General features: G+C 40.0%; 3 protein-coding genes across 3 annotated transcripts; 1 reads left to right on the top strand and 2 right to left on the bottom strand.

Annotated features, from left to right (window-relative positions):
- The first annotated feature begins 97 nt into the window (after positions 1 to 97).
- LOC137874955 (ependymin-like) lies at positions 98 to 2,578 on the top strand. The gene is made up of 6 exons (XM_068713938.1): positions 98 to 217; positions 411 to 445; positions 596 to 730; positions 812 to 1,004; positions 1,176 to 1,263; positions 1,992 to 2,578. The coding sequence occupies exons 1-6, from the start codon at positions 151 to 153 to the stop codon at positions 2,113 to 2,115; spliced, it is 642 nt and encodes a 213-aa protein (XP_068570039.1). The 5' UTR covers positions 98 to 150; the 3' UTR covers positions 2,116 to 2,578.
- A 16,105-nt stretch (positions 2,579 to 18,683) lies between these two features.
- Positions 18,684 to 21,736, bottom strand: LOC137874849 (secretory phospholipase A2 receptor-like). The gene is made up of 4 exons (XM_068713816.1): positions 21,667 to 21,736; positions 19,395 to 19,775; positions 18,960 to 19,316; positions 18,684 to 18,811 (listed from the first exon to the last, which is right to left on the bottom strand). The coding sequence occupies exons 1-4, from the start codon at positions 21,734 to 21,736 to the stop codon at positions 18,684 to 18,686; spliced, it is 936 nt and encodes a 311-aa protein (XP_068569917.1).
- Positions 21,737 to 22,014: 278 nt separating this feature from the next.
- cskmt (citrate synthase lysine methyltransferase) lies at positions 22,015 to 24,413 on the bottom strand. The gene is made up of 2 exons (XM_068713936.1): positions 24,188 to 24,413; positions 22,015 to 23,478 (listed from the first exon to the last, which is right to left on the bottom strand). Exons 1-2 carry the CDS (start codon positions 24,270 to 24,272, stop codon positions 22,802 to 22,804), a joined length of 762 nt encoding a protein of 253 aa, XP_068570037.1. The 5' UTR covers positions 24,273 to 24,413; the 3' UTR covers positions 22,015 to 22,801.
- Positions 24,414 to 24,468: the final 55 nt, after the last annotated feature.

Genomic DNA, 24,468 nt, shown 5'->3' with positions numbered 1-24,468 from the left:
TGACAAGACAGGTGTTAAAGCTACTGGACTCAAAAGAAAACCTGGCAGTGGAATCAGAGTGGGAGCTTCTTTATAAGGAAGTGAGCGCCCTGACGCAGCAGCATATTTGCGTCTGTGTGCAGAGGAAAGGTGTATCTACCATCAGACAGCATGAGAGCCTTCGTCCTGTTTGTGTGCCTGTCAGTGGGCTGCCTAGCTCAGAGACCCCAGCCATGCGGTGAGTACATCAACAGATGCTGGGTTCATTTGTAAATCTAGTTTGTCCTCTGAATGATGATGCTAAATACTGGTCGGGCTGTTCTGTTTTTACTTCCTTATTCATGAGGAAATATCATGGCTAGGTAGCAAGCTTACCACAGCTGTGATGTGAATGCCTCTTTTAAAATAAAACACTGCATTCATTTTAACAGCATCCCCATCGCTGCTGACTGGAAGCCTCAGTGTGGTAAGTTTGCGTCTCCTTACGCAACTCAGATTGTATTCACCACACTGGATTACTATTGTACAAAATAAGTCTAGTTGGAGTGAAGTGGTCATATCCAAAGCATTGCTCGCTGCAATACTTTCAATTTAATTTTTTATGTGATTTTCCAAGGCCTCCCAAAATGAGAAGTTGATGGCTTATGCCAAGTACAGCTATGACGCACTGGGAAAGCGCATCCGCCTCAGAGAGTTTGGATCTTATGACAATAAGACCTTCCACTTTGATGTGCTTTTACTCTTCAGAGAGGTAATGACCACATGGCATTGATATCTACACAGGAGATGTCGTTTGAGACACATCGCTGTATAATGTCATTCTGTCCTGCAGGGTGTCATGTATAAGATCAACTACAAGAACCAAACATGTTGCAAGAAGCCACTGAGTGCAGACTTCCACCCCCTGGAGATCCCACGGAATTCGTCGCTACTGGGACAGGTTGTTGTAGGCAGCTCCTCTGGTCCAGGACAGGGAGTCCTAGTCAACACCTGGTGGGGAGAGCTGGGAATGAAGAAGGGACCAGGTACAAGAGGAAACTAAACTAACGGAAATTAGACACAAAAAATGACAGCAAAGTCATGTGGTGTACTGTAGCACATGACTGTGAATCACTGCCCTTGTATGTCACGCTATCAAACCTGCTTGTCTGGTTGCGCTGCCTCAGCTCACATGTGATCCATTTCTGTTTCTGCAGCAAAGTACATGAGCACTGTCACCGAGATTGGATGCATCCCCGTCAGCACTCTGTTTCATACCAGTAAAAGCGGATGGATGGTGACCAAGTTAGTGCACGCACACCACAACTCACAAATGTGAAGAATAAGATTCCACACCAGAAGAAATAAGTGTATAAAATGGAACAGAATAAGACTTTATCAACTCTCAAACATGTTTAGACGTGTCAAACACAGGTGAACTAATAACACTTTGGCCACATTTCATTGAGGAGTGTCAGTGCCTTGACTGGTATCGTGCCGAAATAAAGTAGAGCCACGATTGGTGTTATCAGTTCTATTTTCTGTTATACAGAATGAAAATATTTGCTGTGAAAAACTGACTTCAGCTGCAAAAAAGTGTCTTTAGCTCACAGAGACACAACAATAAAGAACACTACATATGTGAGAGCAAAATATAAACACAAAACTGTAAAGAAAATGAAAGAGACTCCAACCTTTCATAAAATAAGCTTATTCCCTTTCTTGTCGAGAGTCAGAGCAGAAGACACTCGACTATCTTTCTGCTAAATATGAAGCTTGAGCCAGGAGATGGTTTGGTTAGCTTAGCATAAAGACTGGTAAAAACATCAATTTCAGGTTTTATGAGGGGTTAGCTAAGCTAAGCTAACCGTCTCCTGGTTCAAGGCTTTCACACTCTCCTCCCACAAACACCCTTCACATAACCCATGTACTTCTGGATCCTCTTTGTTCCTGGTTACAGTACACTACAGTAGCATCCATCTTTTTTTGTCTGGATGATTTCATCACGTGTTCTTCCCCTTTGTCACCTTCAGCTTCTTCAACAACGTCATTGGACTAGTGGACCCTCAACAGCTCATCCCTCCACATTTCTGTAAGGGCGCTCCGCTGGAAGAAAGGCTTGATAAGGATCCAGAGACCTTCTTCAGTTTGTTTTAAAATGTAATATTTTCTGAAATTTTGCACACTGCAATGATCACTGTATATGCCTCTTTGCACTGCATTATCTCTTTTTTGCGGCAGTTATTGGTGTAGTAGCATTTGTGAGCCAGTTGTCTGTGGGAATTTCTACATTTTTTGCGGGTTTGAAACCCTTTTGGGAGTTGGCAGTCTGGACCTTGCTGCAAAATGCCAGATTTTGTTCACTGACATATAAGTAAGATAAGTGTGTCGAAGACCACAAATCAAAGTTTATAGACTTTAATTAAACCAATATGTTTTACAGTTTTGGGACTGTAATTTGTGATTATTGTCATTGTTGATTAATCTTGTATTTACTTCACTTAATCGATTGAAGGTTTAGCTTTAAGCTGTAGAAAATATTGAAGAAGACCCTATGGATTGACCTGAGAAATATTACATGACGTGTTCAAAAACTGAAATAAAAATAGGTCAAACCCGATAGGCTTGACTTTCATATTTTCTGATCGAGAACATTACATGCTCTTGAGAGTATGTCAGCGTAAGGTAAAATAAATAGTTCAATGAATGTTAATCCAACATTGTTTCATGGTAATAACAATTTCTGATATTTTAGCAATTTGAATGAGACAATTATGAATTATTTTATTGTATGCATTCATTATTTTATAACTGCACAATAGATTCTAAATTATTATGAATCACTTTAGTTGGGCACATATGGGATTGAAACTATCAAATGAGCGAGATGTTGTGCCAGTGCTTTTGTCACTTAAAATACATTTAAAGAGAGAACTAATCCTTGTAGTGGGGCAGATAGTAGAATAATCGTGCAAATTATGATACAAGCATGAAATTTGGTGGAGTTGTTCTTCTGTTTAAGTACTCTGGAGCTAAATATGCTACTTTTTTTAGCCTTCTAAATAATCCAAAATTTTGCACAATTTTGATGATTCAAAGAAAAAAAACTTCTAAGTTGTCGATATTTGTAGCAGTAACCACTGATACATGGGGTGTATGGGTGTGGTGGCTTCTTTGTGTTGGGAACAAACCTATTGTGCCACCAATGCATAAACATAGAGACATGTTCTCTTTGTGGATTTGACTTATTCATTTTGAATGTTGGATGTCAACAAGCACTGCACCTCATATTAATCAAACCAAAAGACACACACCTCAGGTCTTCTGTCAGCTATTTGATCAGAAAGGATACTCTACTGTTTGGCAGAGCTTTGCACGTTAAAATGTCACTGTATCTCACAAGGATTGAACCCATAAACCCAGGTCTTCTGATCCTGGGTGTGACAGAATCGATAGCTCAGGTTGATAAATGCTTAGTTGAAAGGCTGGAATTTTCAGGTTCAATCCTTATCACGTTCAGACTGTTTTGAGGCCCGACATCAAATCACAAAGTCAAAAACGTGTAGAGACATAACTCAAGGCAGATGGGTTCGGTGCTAGGAGGCAAGAAGTTGTGGGTTTGTGTGTTTTAAAGGTCTGATAACCAAACAAGAAGTCAAATACACCAAGAAACCTTTCGACTGCGTCGGGTTGATTAGCTCAAGGTAACGGCCAACTGGCTAGAGCCCAGAAGATTGCGTGTTCGATCCTTATCGTGTTTTGAGGTCCGACATCTAATCACAAAGTCAAATACGCGTAGAGACATGTTGTCAGTGTCAGGGCAGATGGCTTAGGATGATAGAAGCATGGTTAGGAGACAGTAGGTTGTAGTATTGATCCTTATAAGGTGCAGTGAGTTTTGAGTATTGACGCGCAATCGCAGAGTCAAATACGACAAACAACAATTGAAAAATGTGGAGTGGAATAGTTCAGGTGGATGACAGAGGTGCAGCAACCTGAGAGGTTGTGGGTTCGATCCTTATGAGGGGTGAAGGGTTTTGAGGGTTGACGCACAATCGCAGAGTCAAATACGACAAGAAACAATTAAAGTGTGTGGCGTGGATTAGCTCAGGTTGATGGAGGAAGGCCTGGAGTCTCGGAGATTGTGAGTTCGATCCTTATAGGTACTGAAAGGTTTTGAGGTTTGACATGCAACCGCAGAGTTAAATACACGGAAAAAAGTGTTCTGTATGTGAAAGAGACCTCTAGTGTAGTGGTGGTGTTGGTAGGTCATCAATCGTAGGCAACCTACAGCCACTGACTAAGTGGGTTCGAATCTATCACGCGTCTATCTAAGTCTGTAGAGAGTCAGTTAAACTGAGACAATTCAGTGATTGTTTTTGACAGCCTGCAGCAATACCATGCCACACATCAAAGGGCTCCAGGTGTTAAATGATTGTGAAGAGAATCTGAAAATGCTGCAAAAACTCCCTGACTGGGTGACCTCTCGCTGGAATCGTCACGTCACAAAGCAGTTGAAGCAAACAGAGGAATATCCTCATTTCAATGAGTTTGCTGAATTTGTAGCTGAAGAAGCAGAAATTGCATGCAATCATATAACTTCCTTTCAAGCCTTGAAGACTACTGAAGAAAATATAAAACTATTATAATAAGACTCAAACAAACAGAATTTTTAAAACAACTATAAAGAGAATGTAACTCTTTCCTATATTTCTATTTGTCTAGCTCTATAGATCTAGTTCTATGGTTCTATACTATTTCCATGAGCCCACATGCTGTATAGGACAATAACTAAACAGATTTGTGTGAGACCAAAGTGAGAACCAAGATGCCAGAGTGAAGAAGAGTCTGATCCACTGGTCACACTGTAAACATGGTGGACAGAAGAAGCTGATCATGTGACAGAGACTCTTCTCTGTAAAACTAAAGACAGATAAGCCATCAGTAAAGCTCCACCTCTTCCTGTATGCAGGAATCTCTCCAGACTCTGTCAGGCTGGTGAATGGGACTTGTCTGTGCTCAGGCAGACTGGAGGTGAAGTCTAACCAGTCTAACCAGTGGTGGTCCTCAGTGTGTGACGATGACTTTGACCAGCAGGATGCAGAGGTGACCACCTCTGCATCCCTGCAAGAGAGTGATCTCTCTGTAGGGAGCTTGGCTGTGGGGCTCCTTTAGTCCTCCAGGGGGCGCTCTATGGAGAAGTGGAGGCTCCAATATGGACCAAAGAGTTCCAGTGTGGAGGCCATGAGTCTGCTCTCCTGGACTGTAGAAGCTCAGGCTCAGATAGAAACACCTGCTCACCTGGCAAAGCTGTTGGACTCACCTGCTTTATGTGATATCACTTTAGATTGGAAAAAAAGTTCAACTACTATTGATCAACTTAAAGTGGATGACAAAGTAGTCAAGCTACTCAATAATCCCAGAGAAATGGTGGCCTCTTGCTTCAATTTTAAAAGCAAAACACGCATTTTGTGTCTTTGTGTGTCCTTTATGTATTTTATATGATGTCTTTAATAAAGTCGTTTTTCTTAAAAAGGAACCCTTTCTGCAGCACAGGAGCACTAGCCAATCACAGCACAAAAGGGGCGGGCCTACGCGGAACAATGGGCGGTACGATTTCGTCACAGAGCGTTTGTTTGAATGACGGAAGAGGCGCGTCGGTGGAACGTGGAGTGAGTAAACCGTAGCGCCTGTTGCTGTGCAGTATCAGAAAACTCGGTACCCGGTAACGGCAACAGCAACAAGTGGTAACTTACCGAGTAAATAAACTTACCGAGTACCTGTCACCTCCGAAGTCCAGCACAGTAACAAATGCACAGCTAATATGGAGTGGTAACGCTACCGTGTTTGCTACTGAAGCTAGCCGAGCTGAAGAACTACTTGCGTTAAGTTACGTAAGGTGATGTCACCGCTGCCATTCAGAATGTGGCCTTTTATTGCTATTTTAAAGAGTTCAGTAGAGGTTGGCTACTTGTATGCCGAATATACCAGAATAATTAATGAATGGTTTTATTTCTAATGTGTGTCTGTGTTGTTCGCCAAAGCTCGGCTTCCTAAAATTGCTGATTTTTAAAACCGAGTTCAGCATTTAATTGAATTCATTGCCACTGAAGCTCCATGGACTCTAACACATACTGGTTCTCTCCTGCAGTGCGGTGAAACATGGACCAGGCGAGTCCCCATCAGCACCCCATCAGCACCATACCATCACTGTGTTCATCAGAGAATGCACCGCCTGTCGTCGCCTGTGGTGGTGCAGGAGCTGCAGACACCTGATCACCAGTCGGTTGTGACAGGAGGCTCAGAAAGCTGTGTTCAGATTGAAGTGTGCTGCAGTAGAGGACATTTAGAAATGGACACGGACAGCAGGACAACTCATTATTTACAAAGCAGCAATAAGACGTATGTTTATCTGTGGACTAGCAGGCAGTTCCCGGTGACTTCAGAGCTCCGGTTTCTTCCACAGGTCCACGTTGCCCTGTGGTGTTTGTGTGCTCATTGGTTGTGTGTGTGTTTCAGCAGGAGCAGGTCCAGTGGGAGGATGTGAATCAACTTCTGCGGCATCACAGGTTTAAGCCGGTGCATTTAGCAGATCCTGTAGAGAATAAGAATATTTCAGGTGAGAGTCAACGCTTCCACTTCCTACGGTTCTCTGATTTAATCAAGCTGTAATTGCTACATTGTGCAGAGTGTTTTCTAGCATGTTTGCCTCTCGACTTTACTTTTGCTCTGGTGGACTTTTGCTCTGGTGGAATTACTCCGTCACATGTGTCCTCAGATCTGATTGTGCTGGACAAGAAGTCTTCCGGTGAGATCAGGACGACTCTGAGGACGATGCTCACAGACTCATCCAGGAGCTAATCAAGTCCAACAACACACTCAAGTAAGTCGTTGTACTAAGTATCAGTGTTTCGTTGTATTTTTCTCAAGTACCACAAACAGCTGGCCAAACGTGCAGAACTTGACATCACTTTGGATACTAGAGCGAGATTAAACTTATTCAAACAACTTCTTTATTGTCTCATCCAACAATCCGTCACAAAAGAGGCGAAAATATCGAAAAATAGTCCTGGAATGTACGGAGCAGTTCAGATTGAAGTACAACAGTGTGTGTGTGTGTGTGTGTGTGTGTGTGTGTGTGTGGACCACCTGTCCTCCTGTCATCTTATCTCATCATCATCAGATGAGCATCACAGAGACACACCTGTCCTCCAGCTCAGTGCAGGTATGAAGCCTCAGCCTTCATTTAGTCAAAAGAAGTACTGTAGTTATAAGGCTGCTGTGTTACACCAGATATAACAAACCATATATTAAATACTTTTATCAGCCTCAAATCAAAATTATGAAAATAGATAATAAATTACACATTTCTCATCAAAAGGAAAACGTGATGTGGCTAAACTAGTCATGGTTTATAGTAAAACAATAAAAGAGAACGTGCACCTGTTGCATTTATAGAACAAACCGTGTGTGTGTGTGTGTGTGTGTGTGTGTGTGTGTGTGTGTGTGTGTGTGTGTGTGTGTGTGTGTGTGTGTCTCTTTAGAGAGGAGGTTGATGAGCACACGAGTCGACGCGGCTCAGCAGTCAGAGGGCCACAGAGCTGGAGGGGCTGCTGGACGGGGTGAGGACCAGAGTCCAGGACCCGGAGGACCGCTACCTCGGCAAGGCCGCCCTACAGCACGGCCACGCACAACAGCTGCAGCGGGAACAACAAGATGCACGGGTAACATCCAGCTGTTGAACGAGATCAGAGCTGTTGTGACCAATCCCAGCGCTCCGTTACGACTTCACAGGCAGTCCTCCTCTGTCGGTTTGGACCTGGCTGAGTTTCACACTGTCCTCCTCACACTGGAGGTCTGGGCCCAGCAGATCCGCCTGCTGAAGGTAAACACCAGAGGAGTTGATGGAAATACTAGAAATGTGAGCCGATCATTCACCAGGAGGCTAGAGGGTAGAGGGTGGAGGATAGCTGGAGGCTGGAGGGTGGGTGGTGGGTAGAGGGTAAAGTGTAGAGGGTGGGTAGAGGGTAGAGGGTAGAGTGTAGAGGGTGGGTAGAGGGTAGAGGGTGGGTGGAGGCTTAAGGGTCCACCCACCCTCTACCCTCCCTCCACTCTACCCTCCATCCACCCTCTGCCCTCCCTCCACCCTCTACCCTCCCTCCCTCTACCCTCTACCCTTCTTTTACTCTCTACCCACCCTCCAACCACCCTCTACCCTCCCTTCACCCTCCACCCTTCCTCTAGCCTCCACCCACCCTCTACCCACCCTCTACTCTCTACCCTTCATCCACCCAATACACTCCACCCTCCTCCCACTCTACCCTCCACCCACCCTCGACCCGCTACCCTCCCTTCGCCCTCCCTCCGCCCTCCCTCTACCCTCTAGCCTCTACTCTCCCTCTACCCACCTTCTACCATCTACCCTCCACCCACACTGTACCTTCTACCCACCCTCTAGCCACCAACCACCCTCTACCCTTCACCCACACTCTACCCTCCCCCCACTCTGGGTTATTTAATAATGTCACAATTTCAAAATGTACAGACGCAAATAATTAATAAATATTACAAATGCATTCCGTCGGTGGAAATCGATCCTGTGCTTATAATCAGGACACAGTTTGTAAAGAGGTAACAGTATACAGAGAGAACACACCTCTACAGTGATGATTACTGTGTCTTTATTAGTTATTAGTATTATTAGTTACTATTATTAAGTACAGTGATGACTACTGTGTGTCTTTATTAGTTATTAGTATTATTAGTTACTATTATTAAGTACAGTGATGACTACTGTGTGTCTTTATTAGTTATTAGTATTATTAGTTACTATTATTAAGTACAGTGATGATTACTGTGTGTCTTTATTAGTTACTATTAAGTACAGTGATAATTACTGTGTCTTTATAGTTATTAGTATTATTAGTTACTATTATTAAGTACAGTGTTCATGTGAACAGACACAAACTTATCAAAAGTCTTTCCAGCTGTGATCACCTGATCCACCATCATCAGAAACAGGTGTCGCTTCATGTGACGCTTCAGAGGAAAGGACGTCTTATATCTCTTAAAACATATTTCCTTGTTTCCTCTCTCCTCGCATGGTTTAGAAAGGTTTGGAAAGGAAACAAGTGAGGGAAACGAGGATGCAATTAAGAGACTTGGGATGTACCCACTAATGTGATTTAAAGGTTGCTGTTTGCTGCCATCTTGTAGCCTCATTGGGTATTACATCTATAATACATACTTGGCACTGTACTCTGAATATTGATGAAAGATAGTTAAGGAAGTAAATATAAAAGGTAATGAGCAAAAAAATGAATGACATTTTTTATTTTATAAATATTTTTTTTAAATGAAAGTGAATTTTTGAAGGCATGTTGTAAATTATTTGGATTTTTTAAGGCATATTTTCTTCGACATGGTATACTGTGACTTTTCTGACATGCTATACTCTGACTTTTTTCAGAGTGATGGTTAGATGACATGAGGGTGTTGGTCTTAAAAAGTCACTGCTGCTCATGATTGAACCAACACTCTTAGGAAACTCTAAGGAAACAAAAGCTCTACCAAACAGCAGAATCTCAGAACAAATAGCCCATAGAGATGTGAGATTGGTTATAAACCGGGAGGTTGTCGGTTCGATCCTTATGAGCGTTGACATTTTAGTTCACTACTTAATATTTTCATTTTCATGGTATGATATACTATGAATTTGTTACCTTTTTGATGGTGTACTATATTATTACTTTTTAAGAGTTTTTTTAATGGTATTCTATACTGACTTTTTATGAGGTGCAAGTGAATTTTGAAGTCCAATACTCCATGTGGAGGAGTCAAAAGGTCTAAGAAAGTGTGAAGTGTCAAAGGTGAAACGGCTCAAAGTGATATGATGAGGGTTAAAAGACCTGAGGTTGTGTGTTCAAACCCTGCGGGATTCAGTTATTTTTTGGTCCATATCCCAAAATGAAACGGTCAAATACGCAAAGAGAAGCCTCTTATGTGTACTTGCATTGGTGGCGCAGGAGGTTTGTTCACGACACGAAAGGGCCCCGTGTCTGGTTCAAGACCTGCTCGGTACTGAGGCATGTGCATCCATAAATAAAATAGGAATAGATGCTAAAATAGTTGCGTAAACAGAATAAATAGCTGCGTAAATAGTTGCGTGAATAAAAATAATCCTAAATTTCAAACAAAACGAAGGTCCAGTTCGTATGCATGTGTACAACTAATATACTATGTAAACACATACATAAACCATGGAATGAAAGAGAGTTAAGGAAGTAAATATAAAAGGTAATATGTCAAAAAAAAGTAACCATAAAAATGTGAGACATTTTATAAATATATTTTTTAAATAAAATTAAATTTTTGAAGGCATATCTTTTTCGACATGCTATACTCTGACTTTTTTCAGAGTGATGGTTAGATGACATGAGGGTGTTGGTTCAATCCTGAGCAGCAGGACTTTTTAAGACCAACACTATTAGTTAAGGAAACAAAAGCTCTACCAAACAGCAGAATCTCAGAACAAATAGCCCATAGAGATGTGAGATTGGTTATAAACCGGGAGGTTGTCGGTTCGATCCTTATGAGCGTTGACATTTTAGTTCACTACTTAATATTTTCATTTTCATGGTATGATATACTATGAATTTGTTACCTTTTTGATGGTGTACTATATTATTACTTTTTAAGAGTTTTTTTAATGGTATTCTATACTGACTTTTTATGAGGTGCAAGTGAATTTTGAAGTCCAATACTCCATGTGGAGGAGTCAAAAGGTCTAAGAAAGTGTGAAGTGTCAAAGGTGAAACGGCTCAAAGTGATATGATGAGGGTTAAAAGACCTGAGGTTGTGTGTTCAAACCCTGCGGGATTCAGTTATTTTTTGGTCCATATCCCAAAATGAAACGGTCAAATACGCAAAGAGAAGCCTCTTATGTGTACTTGCATTGGTGGCGCAGGAGGTTTGTTCACGACACGAAAGGGCCCCGTGTCTGGTTCAAGACCTGCTCGGTACTGAGGCATGTGCATCCATAAATAAAATAGGAATAGATGCTAAAATAGTTGCGTAAACAGAATAAATAGCTGCGTAAATAGTTGCGTGAATAAAAATAATCCTAAATTTCAAACAAAACGAAGGTCCAGTTCGTATGCATGTGTACAACTAATATACTATGTAAACACATACATAAACCATGGAATGAAAGAGAGTTAAGGAAGTAAATATAAAAGGTAATATGTCAAAAAAAAGTAACCATAAAAATGTGAGACATTTTATAAATATATTTTTTAAATAAAATTAAATTTTTGAAGGCATATCTTTTTCGACATGCTATACTCTGACTTTTTTCAGAGTGATGGTTAGATGACATGAGGGTGTTGGTTCAATCCTGAGCAGCAGGACTTTTTAAGACCAACACTATTAGTTAAGGAAACAAAAGCTCTACCAAACAGCAGAATCTCAGAACAAATAGCTCATAGAGATTGGTTACAAACCGGGAGGTTGTCGGTTCAATCCTTATGAGCGTTGACATTTTAGTTCACTAAATATTTGCATGGTATGATATACTATGAATTTGTTACCTTTTTGATGGCGTACTATATTATTACTTTTTAAGAGTTTTAATGGTATTCTATACTGCCTTTTTATGAGGTGCAGTGAATTTTGAAGTCCAATACTCCATGTGGAGGAGTCAAAAGGTCTAAGAAACTGTGAAGTGTCAAAGGTGAAATGGCTCAAAGTGATATGATGAGGGTTAAAAGACATGAGGTTGTGTGTTCAAACCCTGCAGGGTTCAGTTATTTTTTGGTCCAAATTCCAAAATGAAACGGTCAAATATGCAAAGAGAAGCCTCTTATGTGTACTTGCATTGGTGGCGCAGGAGGTTTGTTCACGACACGAAAGGGCCCCGTGTCTGGTTCAAGACCTGCTCGGTACTGAGGCATGTGCATCCGTAAATAAAATAGGAATAGATGCTAAAATAGTTGCGTAAACAGAATAAATAGCTGGGTAAATAGTTGCGTGAATAAAAATAACCCAATAATCCTAAATTTCAAACAAAATAAAGGTCAAGATGGTATGCATGTGTACAACTAATATACTATGTAAACACATACATAAACCATGGAATGAAAGAGAGTTAAGGAAGTAAATATAAAAGGTAATATGTCAAAAAAAAGTAACCATAAAAATGTGTGACATTTTATAAATATATTTTTTAAATAAAATTAAATTTTTGAAGGCATATCTTTTTCGACATGCTATACTCTGACTTTTTTCAGAGTGATGGTTAGATGACATGAGGGTGTTGGTTCAATCCTGAGCAGCAGGACTTTTTAAGACCAACACTATTAGTTAAGGAAACAAAAGCTCTACCAAACAGCAGAATCTCAGAACAAATAGCTCATAGAGATTGGTTACAAACCGGGAGGTTGTCGGTTCAATCCTTATGAGCGTTGACATTTTAGTTCACTAAATATTTGCATGGTATGATATACTATGAATTTGTTACTTTTTTGATGGCGTAGTTTTAATGGTATTCTATACTGACTTTTTATGAGGTGCAGTGAATTTTGAAGTCCAATACTCCATGTGGAGGAGTCAAAAGGTCTAAGAAACTGTGAAGTGTCAAAGGTGAAATGGCTCAAAGTGATGTGATGAGGGTTAAAAGACATGAGGTTGTGTGTTCAAACCCTGCAGGGTTCAGTTATTTTTTGGTCCAAATTCCAAAATGAAACGGTCAAATATGCAAAGAGAAGCCTCGCATGTGTACTTGCATTGGTGGCGCAGGAGGTTTGTTCACGACACGAAAGGGCCCCGTGTCTGGTTCAAGACCTGCTCGGTACCGAGGCATGTGCAACGTAAATAAAATAGGAATAGATGCCAAAATAGGAATAGATGCTAAAATAGTTGTGTAAACAGAATAAATAGCTGCGTAAATAACAATAACTGTAAAGGCAAACAAAATAAGGGTCACAATCACATGCGTACAACCAATATTCTATGTATTCACACAGATAAACCATGGAATGAAAGAAAGTAAATATAAAAGCTAATTAATTACATTTTTTATTTTATAAATATATTTTTTTAAATAAAATTTAATTTAAGGCATATTGTAAATTCTTTGGCTTTTTTACGTTTTTTAAGTTAAGTAAGTTAAGTAAGTTAAAGGCTAATCATTCATACTTAACTTCCATACTTTAAAATAAAGTTAAATTTCAGCCAGTCATCTACTTTCCCATAACCCCCTGGCTACATCTCTCCGAAACCACAGGTGGGGACAATGCCCCCACCACTAGAGACGTGGGATAGTTGCGTGAATATGGAATGAAAGAGTTAAGGAAGTAAATATAAAAGGTAATATGTCAAACAAAAAGTAAGCAAAAAAATTTGTTACATTTTTTATTTTATAAATATATTTTTTAAATAAAATTTAATTTTTGAAGGCATATCTTTTTCGACATGCTATATTCTGACTTTTTTCAGAGTGAAAAGCAGCAGTGACTTTTTAAGACCAACACCCTTAGTTAAGGGAATCTCAGAACGAACAGCTCATAGAGATGTGAGATTGGTTAGAAACCGTCTACCAACCGTTCCTCTATCTCTCCTCTATCGGCCCCGGAACACTTACACCTGTTCTCCAGGAGTATTTGTTTTCCCCGCTGAGAGATTTCACCCAAAAAGTAAATGTACAGTCGGAAAAATTTTTATTTTATTTTAAAAAAAAATCATAAAATAAAGTGTCATTCATTTACTTTTTTTTATGTTACCTTTTATATTTACTTCCTTTCATTCCATGGTTTATGTATGTCTTTAGAATCATGACCTTCGTTTTTTCTTTGTTATTTACCTTATTAACGCAACTATTTATTCTCTTTGCGCAACTATTTTAATTCCTATTTTAGCATCTATTCCTATTGGCTGTATACAATTGTGACATGTTTTGTTTGCCTTTAGGGTTATTGATGTTATTGTTATTTACCTTAATCACAGAGCTATTTTAGCAATAGCCTGAAATTGCTGTTTTTCCAGAGCGAGCTTTTGAATTTTCCAAGTTGTGCTGTGTTCCATCCTTATCTTATGTTAACCTGTAACATGTATTCTGATAGTTCCATGATTTTTCTCATCTCAAAAATATATTAAATATTTTTTATTTTTTTTATTTTTTTTATTTAATTATACACTTAATTAGGTATTTCTTATCTTTATTCTAGCTGAGGCCTGCAAATAGGCCTCGTTTATAAAAGGTTAATTAGCTTTTATATTTACTTTGTTAACTCTCTTTCATTCCATGGTTTATGTTTACATAGTATATTGGTTGTACGCATGCGATTGTGATCTTTGCTTTTAGGGTTGTTGATGTTACTTACGCAGCTGTTTATGCAAGTATTTTAGCACCAATTCCTATTTTAGCATTTATTTCTATTTTGGCATCTATTCCTATTTTATTTACATTGCACATGCCTCGGTACCGAGCAGGTCTTGAACCAGACACGGGGCCCTTTCGTGTCGTGAACAAACCTCCTGCACCACCAATGCAAGTACACATGCGAGGCTTCTCTTTGCGTATTTGACCGTTTCATTTTGGGATTTGGACCAAAAAAAAACTGAACCCCGCAGGGTTTGAACACACAACCTCAGGTCTTTTAACCCTCATCATATCACTTTGAGCCATTTTACCTACGACACTTCATAGTTTCTTAGACCTTTTGCAACACGAGAGATTGCGGGTTCAAACCTTATGAGGGGTGAAGGGTTTTGAGGGTTGAAGCGCAATCGCAGAGTCAAATACGACAAACAAACATTGAAGTATGTGGCCTGGATTAGCTCAGGTCGATGGAGGAAGGGCTGGAGTCTCGGAGATTGTGAGTTCGATCCTTATAGGTACTGAAAGGTTTTGAGGTTTTGAGGTTTGACATGCAATCGCAGAGTTAAATACACGGAAAAAAGTATTACATATGCGAAAGAGACCGGTAGTGTAGTGGTGGCGGTCGTGGGTCAGCAAGCGTAGGCAACCTACAGCCACGGACTAAGTGGGTTCGAATCCCACGCGTCTATCTAAGTCTCTAGTGCTCCACCGCGGAGGTGGTGGTGGGGGCATAGTCCCCACCTGTGGTTTCGGAGAGATGTAGCCAGGGGGTTATGGGAAAGTAGATGATAACCGGCTAAAATTTAACTAACTTTATTTTAAAGTATGGAAGTAAGCTACTTACCTTACTTAAGCTACTTGACTTACTTAAGCTACTTAAGCTACTTACCTTACTTAAGCTACTTACCTTACTTAAGCTACTTAAGCTACTTGACTTACTTAAGCTACTTGACTTACTTAACTTACTTAACTTACTTAACCTTTTCCCACACGCAGCCTGATTTATAAAAGGATTCCATAATGTCTTTAAAACATATGTCTGGCTTGGGATGTGAACCAGCCACCTGGTGCATAAGCCAACAGCTTCTTTTGACAGCCTTGTATCTGGCAGAGCCATCAGTTCCAAACAACTGCTATGTTCTTTGGGCGTATTTGTCTTTCCCCGCTGAGACATTTCACCCAAAAGGCACAAGATAAGTTTCGAACTAACAACCACCCGTTTACCAACCGCTCCTCTATCTTCCCGGACTATCTGCACCAGGACACTTTCAACAGTTCTCTGGGTGTATTTGTCTTTCATGCTGAGGGATTTCACCCAAAACACACTACAAAGGCACTGCACCAGGATCGAACACACAACCACCTATCTCCCAACTGCTCCTCTATCTCCCCGCACTATCTGCATCAGAACACTTTCAACAGTTCTCCGGGCGTATTTGTCTTTCATGCTGAGGGATTTCACCCAAAAAACACTACAAAAGCACTGCACCAGGATTGAACACACAACCACCTGTCTCCCAACCGCTCCTCTATCTCCCTGCACTATCTGCATCAGGACACTTTCAATAGTTCTCCGGGCGTATTTGTCTTTCATGCTGAGGGATTTCACCCAAAAAACACTACAAAAGCACTGCACCAGGATCGAACACACAACCACCTGTCTCTCAACCGCTCCTCTATCTCCCCACACTAACGGTAGAGACACACAAATGCCTGTTCTCCGGGCGTATTTGTCTTTCCCGCTGAGGTGCAGTTATTTTTTTTGTCCAAATCCCAAAATGACGCGGTCAAATACGCAAAGAGAAGCACTAAATGTGTACTTGCATTGGTGGCACAGGAGGTTTGTTCACGACACGAAAGGGCCCCGTGTCTGGTTCAAGACCTGCTTGGTACTGAGGCATGTACAACTGTAAATGAAATAGGAATAGATGCAATAACAGGAATAGCTGTCCAAATAACAATAACATCAATAATCCTAATGGCAAGCAAAACAAAGGTCATGATCATATACAGCCAATAGGAATAGATGCTAAAATAGTTGCATAAAACAGAATAAACAGCTGTGTAAAACAGAATAAATAGCTGCATTAATAGGGTAAATAACGATAATGACAAAAATATTTTTAAAAAGTTAACAAATGAATGACACTTTATTTTATAAATATTTTTTTTAAATACAATTTTATTTTATACGGCATATTTTTTCCGACATGCTGTACATTTACTTTTTGGGTGAAATCTCTCAGCGGGGAAGACAAATACGCCCGGAGAACAGGTGTAAGTGAGCTATTAACTAAGGGTGTTGGTCTTAAAAAGTCACTGCTGCTCAGAGTATAGCATGTCGAAAAAAATATGCCTTAAAAATTTTTATTTTATTTAAAAATATATAAAAAATATATTTATAAAATAAAAAAATGTCACTAATTGTTTTGCTTACTTTTTGTTTGACATATTACCTTTTATATTTACTTCCTTAACTATCTTTCATTCCATGGTTTATGTATGTGTTTACATAGTATATTGGTTGTACGATCGTGACCTTTGTTTGCCTTTAGGGTTATTGATGTTATTATTTATTACTTATTAACGCAACTATCCCACATCTCTAGATGGTAGGGGCATTGTCCCCACCTGTCTCGGAGAGATGTAGCCAGGGGGTTATGGGAAAGTAGATGACTGGCTGAAATTTAACTTTATTTTAAAGTATCAAAGTTAAGTATGAATGATGATTAGCCTTTAACTTACTTCACTTAAAAAACGTAAAAAAGCCAAAGAATTTGCAATTTTATTTAAAAAATATATTTATAAAATAAAAACTGTAATTAATTAGCTTTTATATTTACTTTGTTAACTCTCTTTCATTCCATGGTTTATGTTTACATAGTATATTGGTTGTACGCATGCGATTGTGATATTTGCTTTTAGGGTTGTTGATGTTACTTATGCAGCTGTTTATGCAAGTATTTTAGCATCAATTCCTATTTTAGCATTTATTTCTATTTTGGCATCTATTCCTATTTTATTTACGTTGCACATGCCTCGGTACCGAGCAGGTCTTGAACCAGACACGGGGCCCTTTCGTGTCGTGAACAAACCTCCTGCGCCACCAATGCAAGTACACATGCGAGGCTTCTCTCTGCGTATTTGACCGTTTCATTTTGGGATTTGGACCAAAAAAATAACTGAATCCCGTAGGGTTTGAACACACAACCGCAGGTCTTTCAACACGCGTCATATCACTTTGAGCTGTTTCACCTTTGACACTTTTATACAGTTTCTTAGAACTTTTGACTCCTCCACATGGAGTATTGGACTTCAACATTCACTGCACCTCATAAAAAGTCAGTATAGAATACCATTAAAAAAACTCTTAAAATGTAATAATCAAAAAGGTAACAAATTCATAGTATATCATACCATGAAAATTAAAATATTAAGTAGTGAACTAAAATGTCAACGATCGTAAGGATTGAACCGACAACCTCCCGGTTTATAACCAATCTCACATCTCTATGAGCTATTTGTTCTGAGATTCTGCTGATTGGTAGAGCTTTTGTTTCCTTAACTAAGAGTGTTGGTCTTAAAAAGTCCTGCTGCTCAGGATTGAACCAACACCCTCATGTCATCTAACCATCACTCCGAAAAAAGTCAGAGTATAGCATGTCGAAAAAAATATGCCGTAAAAAAGCCAAAGAATTTACAATATGCCTTAAAAAAAATTATTTTATTTAAAAAATATATTTATAAAATGTCACAAATTTTTATGGTTACTTTTTTTTGACATATTACCTTTTATATTTACTTCCCTAACTCTCTTTCATTCCATGGTTTATGTATGTGTTTACATAACATATTGGTTGTACGCATGCGCTTGTGACTTTTGTTTTGCTTGCCTTTAGGGTTATTGATACAGTTATTTATTTTGTTTATGCAACTATTTTAGCATCTATTACTATTTTGGCATCTATTCCTATTTTGGCATTTATTCCTATTTTATTTACGGTTGCACTTGCCTCAGTACCGAGCAGGTCTTGAACCAGACACGGGGCCCTTTCGTGTCGTGAACAAACCTCCTGCGCCACCAATGCAAGTACACATTTTTTTCCCTCCTTGTGGAAGACTTTCCCATCAGGCTGCTCTCTCCACTTCAGGGTGACTCCACTCACTCCCTTCTCCATCAGGCTGTCCTCGAGCTGGGAAACAGGAGCCATTTTGTAACATCAATCTACATTGTTTGTTGGAAGCTAGCTTTCGTTAGGCCTGCTATCCACACAAGAAGAGAGAAGACAGTCAAAAGCAAAAAAGGGACCCAGAAATATGAACGTTTTTTTAATTTAATGAAAGAGTTTCAGGGTGGATTTTGGAGACTTGCCTTTTTCAGGATGTCTGCTTTCACAGCAAAATCATTCAGATCCAAAGAGTGGTCCTCTGGCTTAATCCTCAGTCTCACTACCTGCCTCATCACTGGTGTTTTGACTTAAAGGAAAAAAAAAACATGCATGGAATTACATTTGTGATACCAAACTCATAGATAAATAAACTCTTAACTCCTAGACATGTTGGAGTACAATCTAATCTAATGCAGCATTTCCTGTCGTCCACTGAAGCACAGTAAACAACTCACCAGGGGGGACGCTGTAGCAGACAAATGGTAATCTAGTTTCACAAGACCACAGCCTCCATTTTCCTGATATCCTCAAATCTGCATAACTACACAATCTGGTCATCGAGCCAATTGTGTTGGAACCTGGGGTCAAGTAGCTGAATGTGTAGCCGCTTCCATCGGACCAGTAAATGTGAGGATCTCTGAACAAACCAATCCATGCCCAGTCTCCACCCGGCAACAAGCTCTGGATTTTCTGGTTCTCTGTGTCGTTCCTCACGGTGGCCAGGTCTATGAAGTTCTCCCTGCAGTACCTCTGAGCACTGAACCAATCCATTCTTTGATTCACAAAAACAAATTCAGGATCCAGCTGTTGTCCTGCAGTTTGGGGAGAAATTGTTGAGTTCATATGCAGAATCTTTTACAAGATTAAAATGTGCCTTGCTACGTCCTTACCATTGTAGCAGATAAATGGGTAGAGCAGCTTACAATTATCATCCCACCACCTTCCGGTGTCTCCAATGTTCACACAGAACTGATTATAAGAGGCAAAGTCTGGCTCATTGTCAGCTTGGTTTTCCCATTTCCTGTATTCAGATCCACTCCCGCTGCTGCCGTTTGACCACCTCCAGTCGATTACACTGAACAGGCCAATCCACACGTCATCGTTGTAGCCGAGAGATGAAACTGTGTTGACGAGTTGGTTCACTTCTTCAATGTTTTCAATGGTGGCCAGGTCCTTGTATGTCTCTCTGCAGTGGAGCTGAGCTTCGGTCCAAGTCTTTGGTTCAGCAACATAGTGGTACTGATGGAGAAGGCACATGGAGATGTTCCAGCCTGTGAGGGTAGTGAGAAGTTGATTTTAAATCACAGTCTGTCTGTCAATATTTCTTTACCTGTAAGTGGTTAAAACTATGTTTTGATTTGATGAATACTTCTGACATACAGCTGAGATATCCACCGTTCATTATAATTCATGTGCTTTTTTGGATGGATATTTAAATTATAATTTGCTGATGGGATGAAGCCCTTCACTTGTTGCAGCTGATTGATCGTGGGCAGGTTTTTGTGACTTAGGCCGGGCAGACTGTACTGATTAAGCCTGATTTTAGCTCTGAATTGATCACCCCGACTAGAATCTGGATGAATTTCTGCCAGATCAGTCATCTACTGGACTGAAGAGTCAAATGGGACTAGTAGCAACACTCCTGGGTTAGGGTGTGGTGGTTTGAAGCCAAAGATGCTGATCAAAGAGAAGCTTTACTCGAGTATTTCCATATTTTGGTACTTCTACTTTACTTTGGTACAGAGAAAAATATTGCACCTTTTAATCCACTACATTCATCTGACAGTTGCTACTTTTCAGGGTGAGATTGTACACTGAGATATTGTGGGACGTGAAGCATTTTCTGCTGGTTTGATTTTGCTCATGATACCTTAGATAGTTCCCCTCTGAACCTCTCACATGGTTCCATTAAGATAACTATTAGGAGACCAAAGAAATATAATTATCCGTTATTTAACTTCTCTCCTCCCATTAATCATGACGCATCTTTGGAGGACCCTAACCCCTAATTTGGTAACCACTGCACTAAAGGATTTAACCCAGAAGAACCCAAACCCATTGTTGCTTAAAGGAAAATTATAGGGGATATAAAACAGACTAAATGAACCACATGGAACACATTTCTGAATATAAATACTAAATACTACCCCCTAGTGCCAAAGATCTGAAATGTTACATGTATGTCACATTGGGCGTTTACCCATAGATGTTATCCTAATTTGAAAACCAATTAACTTGGCCTATTTTTTGCATGGTAATATTTGCCTTTTTATTTGCATTTCCACAACACATATCACAATTATAACTTTTATGGCTAGATTTAACCAAAACATCTTTTATAGATTTGTTTTACAAGACAAAAATGTCTTCTCTTTGCATCCTAAACACTGTATCATTCATTCTAATCCATACTGCAAAAGATATTATGAAATTACTTTGAAATAGGACCAAAATAGGATAGTTAAATCTAGTTCTTTTGTGTGTTTTATTTACTGATATGTACATTTTGAATGAATTCATAATTCATTTGACTAATAATTGAATCAATTAGACTTTTTTTTTGTTTGAATGTCTTTTGAATTCAACAAAAGAACTTTATTAAATATAATTGAATTAGCTAAATCAATTGAGCGGCTCACTACTATTTTCCTTATTGTGACAAATATGTCACATTGGTTTTTCACATTAAGTTTAAAAGCCTGATGTGACATATGTCACAATGCTAGTTTCATAACTTTTTAGACACACATTTGTTTGTGAAATATTGTTAGAACAGTTCAGATGTAATGTAGAACATGTTATCAAAACATTAGAATTGTTAAATGTGTTGAAATCTACCTTGAGCAACAAAAACAAGCTTTTTGAAATTAGCTAGATCCATTTTGGAAGTGATGTCATTGGCACACGAATTAACTCACCAGGATACTTTTTGCTGATACTGTACTTGTAGGATTTTGAATCTTTTGAAGTTATTCCATTGTTTTTACTAAAGTAAAAGGAGCTGAACACTTCCTCCACTGCTGGCAGATCCTTTAGAAAGTCAACCATCAGGTGTCCAATTTCAAACTAACCAGGACAACACCTGTGCCTTTAGTTATTACTTCAGTAAAAGCATATTATACAATTATAAGCAGTCAGACAAAAATCAAAGAATTCACTGACCTGAGAGAAACACGACACCCAGCCAGATCCTTTCCATCATGATGCTGCTCTGAGGAGTCTGTGAGTTCATTGTTTGGAAACTGTTTTCATATCATTTATATGAAAATCTAGGGGAAGTCAACACCAGCTACTCTTCCTTATTACTGATACAGTTGCAGCCTATGCAAAAAGCATTGGTGGTGGATGAGGTCATGAAAACGTGGACGTGGGTAATGATCAGAGCTCTGATGAAAACCAAACAATGAGCTGCATTGAGCTTTTCAGGTAAACACATAAATGACATCATAAGAATAACTGTCTGTTTTTTGAATATTCATAGTATCACCAGCAATGCAGCAGAGGATCACTTGTTCTCTTTATTCTTATGCTCATTTCTTTAATATAAACAATGGCTTTCTGTTGCTCATATGTGCTGCCTTACACTTCCAAACAGTAGCTGACACGGCAAAATAAATGCACAGTACAGAATTCTAATTGCCTTGCAATCTGTCATATACTTGGTTTTGCATGTGCTAAATGAGATATCCATGTCATACATTATTGCACCCAAAAGTTATGCTTTCCTTTAACTCTTTAAATATAATCCACATCTGTAGACAGTAAACCTTTGTTATATATTTTTTAAATGAGCAAAAACTTTGAACTTGGTTTGGGCGGCGCAGTGATATAGGGTTAGCACTGCCTTTCCCAGTAACAGGACCCGGTTAGGTGTGAAGGTGGGAGGGGATGTCATGTGACCAGGACTGGCAAGAGAGTCTGAGGGCATCTAGTGGATGGTCTGGGGAGTGAGAGGAGAGTTCATGGTCTGGGGACTGAGCCACCAACCCACTAGAAAGTCTCTGACCTCCCTCTAACTTCTCAGACAGTTGAAGGACACTAACTGTACTAAGCCAGCTTTGCTAAAGTAATTTTAACATACCTGAATTTGAACTTTTATCATTTCATAAAGGAGGTAATTTTCTACCTTCAGGTTACTTTATAAGTAGTAAATCTCTTGTTGTCTCTGCTGTCAGACTGTGGAGGTCCAGTTTGGTGAATAAGTCACTCTGTCTGTGTACCTTATGAATTACTTTTGTACAATCACATTCAGTAGTTCACTCATTTAATATTACCACCATCCAGATGAAGAAAGATGCTATACAGCAGAGCGAGGAGTCACTTGGTAGCAGTAGTAAGTCATTCCCCTTAGCTCCCCAACCTCCTGCACCCCAACATCTGCTGCCATCACCCCCGGCTCCTGTGCCTCGGTCTCCAGCCACAGCAGCCTGGCATCGGGGTCTTCGTCAGAGAACTGGAGCAGAGACCCTGAGCTCCGCAACACCTTCAAACACTGCTTCAGCACCAGGTTGGCCTTGCATTTCCCCTCCTTGGACCTCAACAAGGCGTCTGTGGTGCCCTTATCAACTATAAGGTCCACGCTGCTACAACCGTAGTGCTTGTGGAGCTGCGTGCAGTCCAGCTCTACGAACTCAAGGCGAGAGGAAAGATTGTGAGGTTGAATGGCTTTGGCTTGGACTTGTTCCCGCATTAGTCGCACAGCTATGGGGGAAATGTCTGCACAAGTGACCCGGACCGGGAGAGGAGAGTGTCTGTAAACACAGGGCCCTAAAGCAGAAGTGCCACAGCCCATATCCAGGACTTGGAGCAAACCGTCTGGGTGGGGCTCGGTCTGCAACAGGGGCATAATGAAGTCCCGGACAGCGTCGAAGCCAAAGAACCACTCAAAGTGTTTGAAGGCGTTTGTCCTGCTGCTGTTCTCGGTGTAGAAGCGGTCCCAGGTCGCCTTCTTATCCATGTTTTCAATCAGTTCAGCTGGACAGAAACACAGATGGGATTATGTCACATGAGTTAGTGAGAGAACATTAGCAGTAAAACAACTTGCCTCTGTGCCTCCATGCTTCTGTCACATTTTGAGGAATTTTATGCTAAAGTAAATTTAAAAATATATAAATTGAATGTGTCAAATATCTTTTAATATATGATTTAAGACCTTTTCTTGGGTCCTTAAAAGCCACTAAACTCGGCATGAAGACAATCAAATGATTCACATTGCTCATTAAAATAAAAAAGCAACATACGAAGGTTAAACAGCTAAAACCACTGCAACAGTCCTGCATTAAATCCTCCCTTTGAGTACATTATAACGTTCAGTTCGTCTTTAAACTGTTGAATAGATGTGTTGATGTATCCAGGCTGTGTTATATTAGACTGCATTAGCTTGGTGTCGCTAAATAGCAACTGAGTGCAACGTTACTGCACAAAGTGCTACTTTATCTTAAGCTTGTGTAGCTAACATATCGGGACAATTAGCCAAGACATCAGTGCACACACCTGCAACTCACTTTAAGTAAAACGAGAACTTCCTACATCATTCAACTAACGCTAAGGTTAATCATGTATGACCTATAGAACATTAGAGCTAGCTTAACCCACTGGAGCCATGTGTTACAATACCGACACAGAAACATGCAGTCAATGCAGCATCGAACATTACAGACAACACGTTGGAGTGTGAGCCCACCTGTCAGAGAGGAGTGACGCCGCGCTGCACACGCTGCAGCTATTCTCACACCCGACAAAGTCAGCGACTTTGTAAACGAAGACATTTTTTTCCCCTTCAGCGACCTTTTGGTTGTCTTCACTCTTGTCCAACGGAAGAGCTCTCACTCTGCCCACATTTCTCGGCAGCAGCAGCGAGTATTGGCGCCCACGAAAACGGTTACGAGACAGCGTCTGTTGTTGTAGTAGACAACCATCTTTGACCAGCTATGACGCGTCCTGCGCATGTGTAAAGCCAGGTGT

The sequence above is a fragment of the Cebidichthys violaceus genome, unplaced genomic scaffold, assembly GCF_023349555.1.
Source record: "Cebidichthys violaceus isolate CVI_PGR_0920_01 unplaced genomic scaffold, fCebVio1.0.p SCAF_19, whole genome shotgun sequence".
Classification (NCBI taxonomy): Eukaryota; Metazoa; Chordata; class Actinopteri; order Perciformes; family Stichaeidae; genus Cebidichthys; species Cebidichthys violaceus.
The sequence above is the reverse complement of the archived record's forward strand: the minus strand, read 5'-3'. Positions and strand labels throughout refer to the sequence as shown.

What these genes read in the sequence shown, in the direction of transcription:
- LOC137874849 (XM_068713816.1), bottom strand. Translation starts at nt 21,736, where the DNA reads ATGAACTCACAGACTCCTCAGAGCAGCATCATGATGGAAAGGATCTGG. An exon ending in GGGTGTCGTGTTTCTCTCAG is followed by an intron (nt 19,776 to 21,666) that starts GTCAGTGAATTC and finishes CTACCCTCACAG; the next exon opens with GCTGGAACATCTCCATGTGC. An exon ending in CCCATTTATCTGCTACAATG is followed by an intron (nt 19,317 to 19,394) that starts GTAAGGACGTAG and finishes CCCAAACTGCAG; the next exon opens with GACAACAGCTGGATCCTGAA.
- cskmt (XM_068713936.1), bottom strand. Translation starts at nt 24,272, where the DNA reads ATGTCTTCGTTTACAAAGTCGCTGACTTTGTCGGGTGTGAGAATAGCT. An exon ending in GCGTCACTCCTCTCTGACAG is followed by an intron (nt 23,479 to 24,187) that starts GTGGGCTCACAC and finishes GTTTCTGTCCAG; the next exon opens with CTGAACTGATTGAAAACATG.
- LOC137874955 (XM_068713938.1), top strand. Translation starts at nt 151, where the DNA reads ATGAGAGCCTTCGTCCTGTTTGTGTGCCTGTCAGTGGGCTGCCTAGCT. An exon ending in TGACTGGAAGCCTCAGTGTG is followed by an intron (nt 446 to 595) that starts GTAAGTTTGCGT and finishes TGATTTTCCAAG; the next exon opens with GCCTCCCAAAATGAGAAGTT. An exon ending in TGCTTTTACTCTTCAGAGAG is followed by an intron (nt 731 to 811) that starts GTAATGACCACA and finishes TCTGTCCTGCAG; the next exon opens with GGTGTCATGTATAAGATCAA.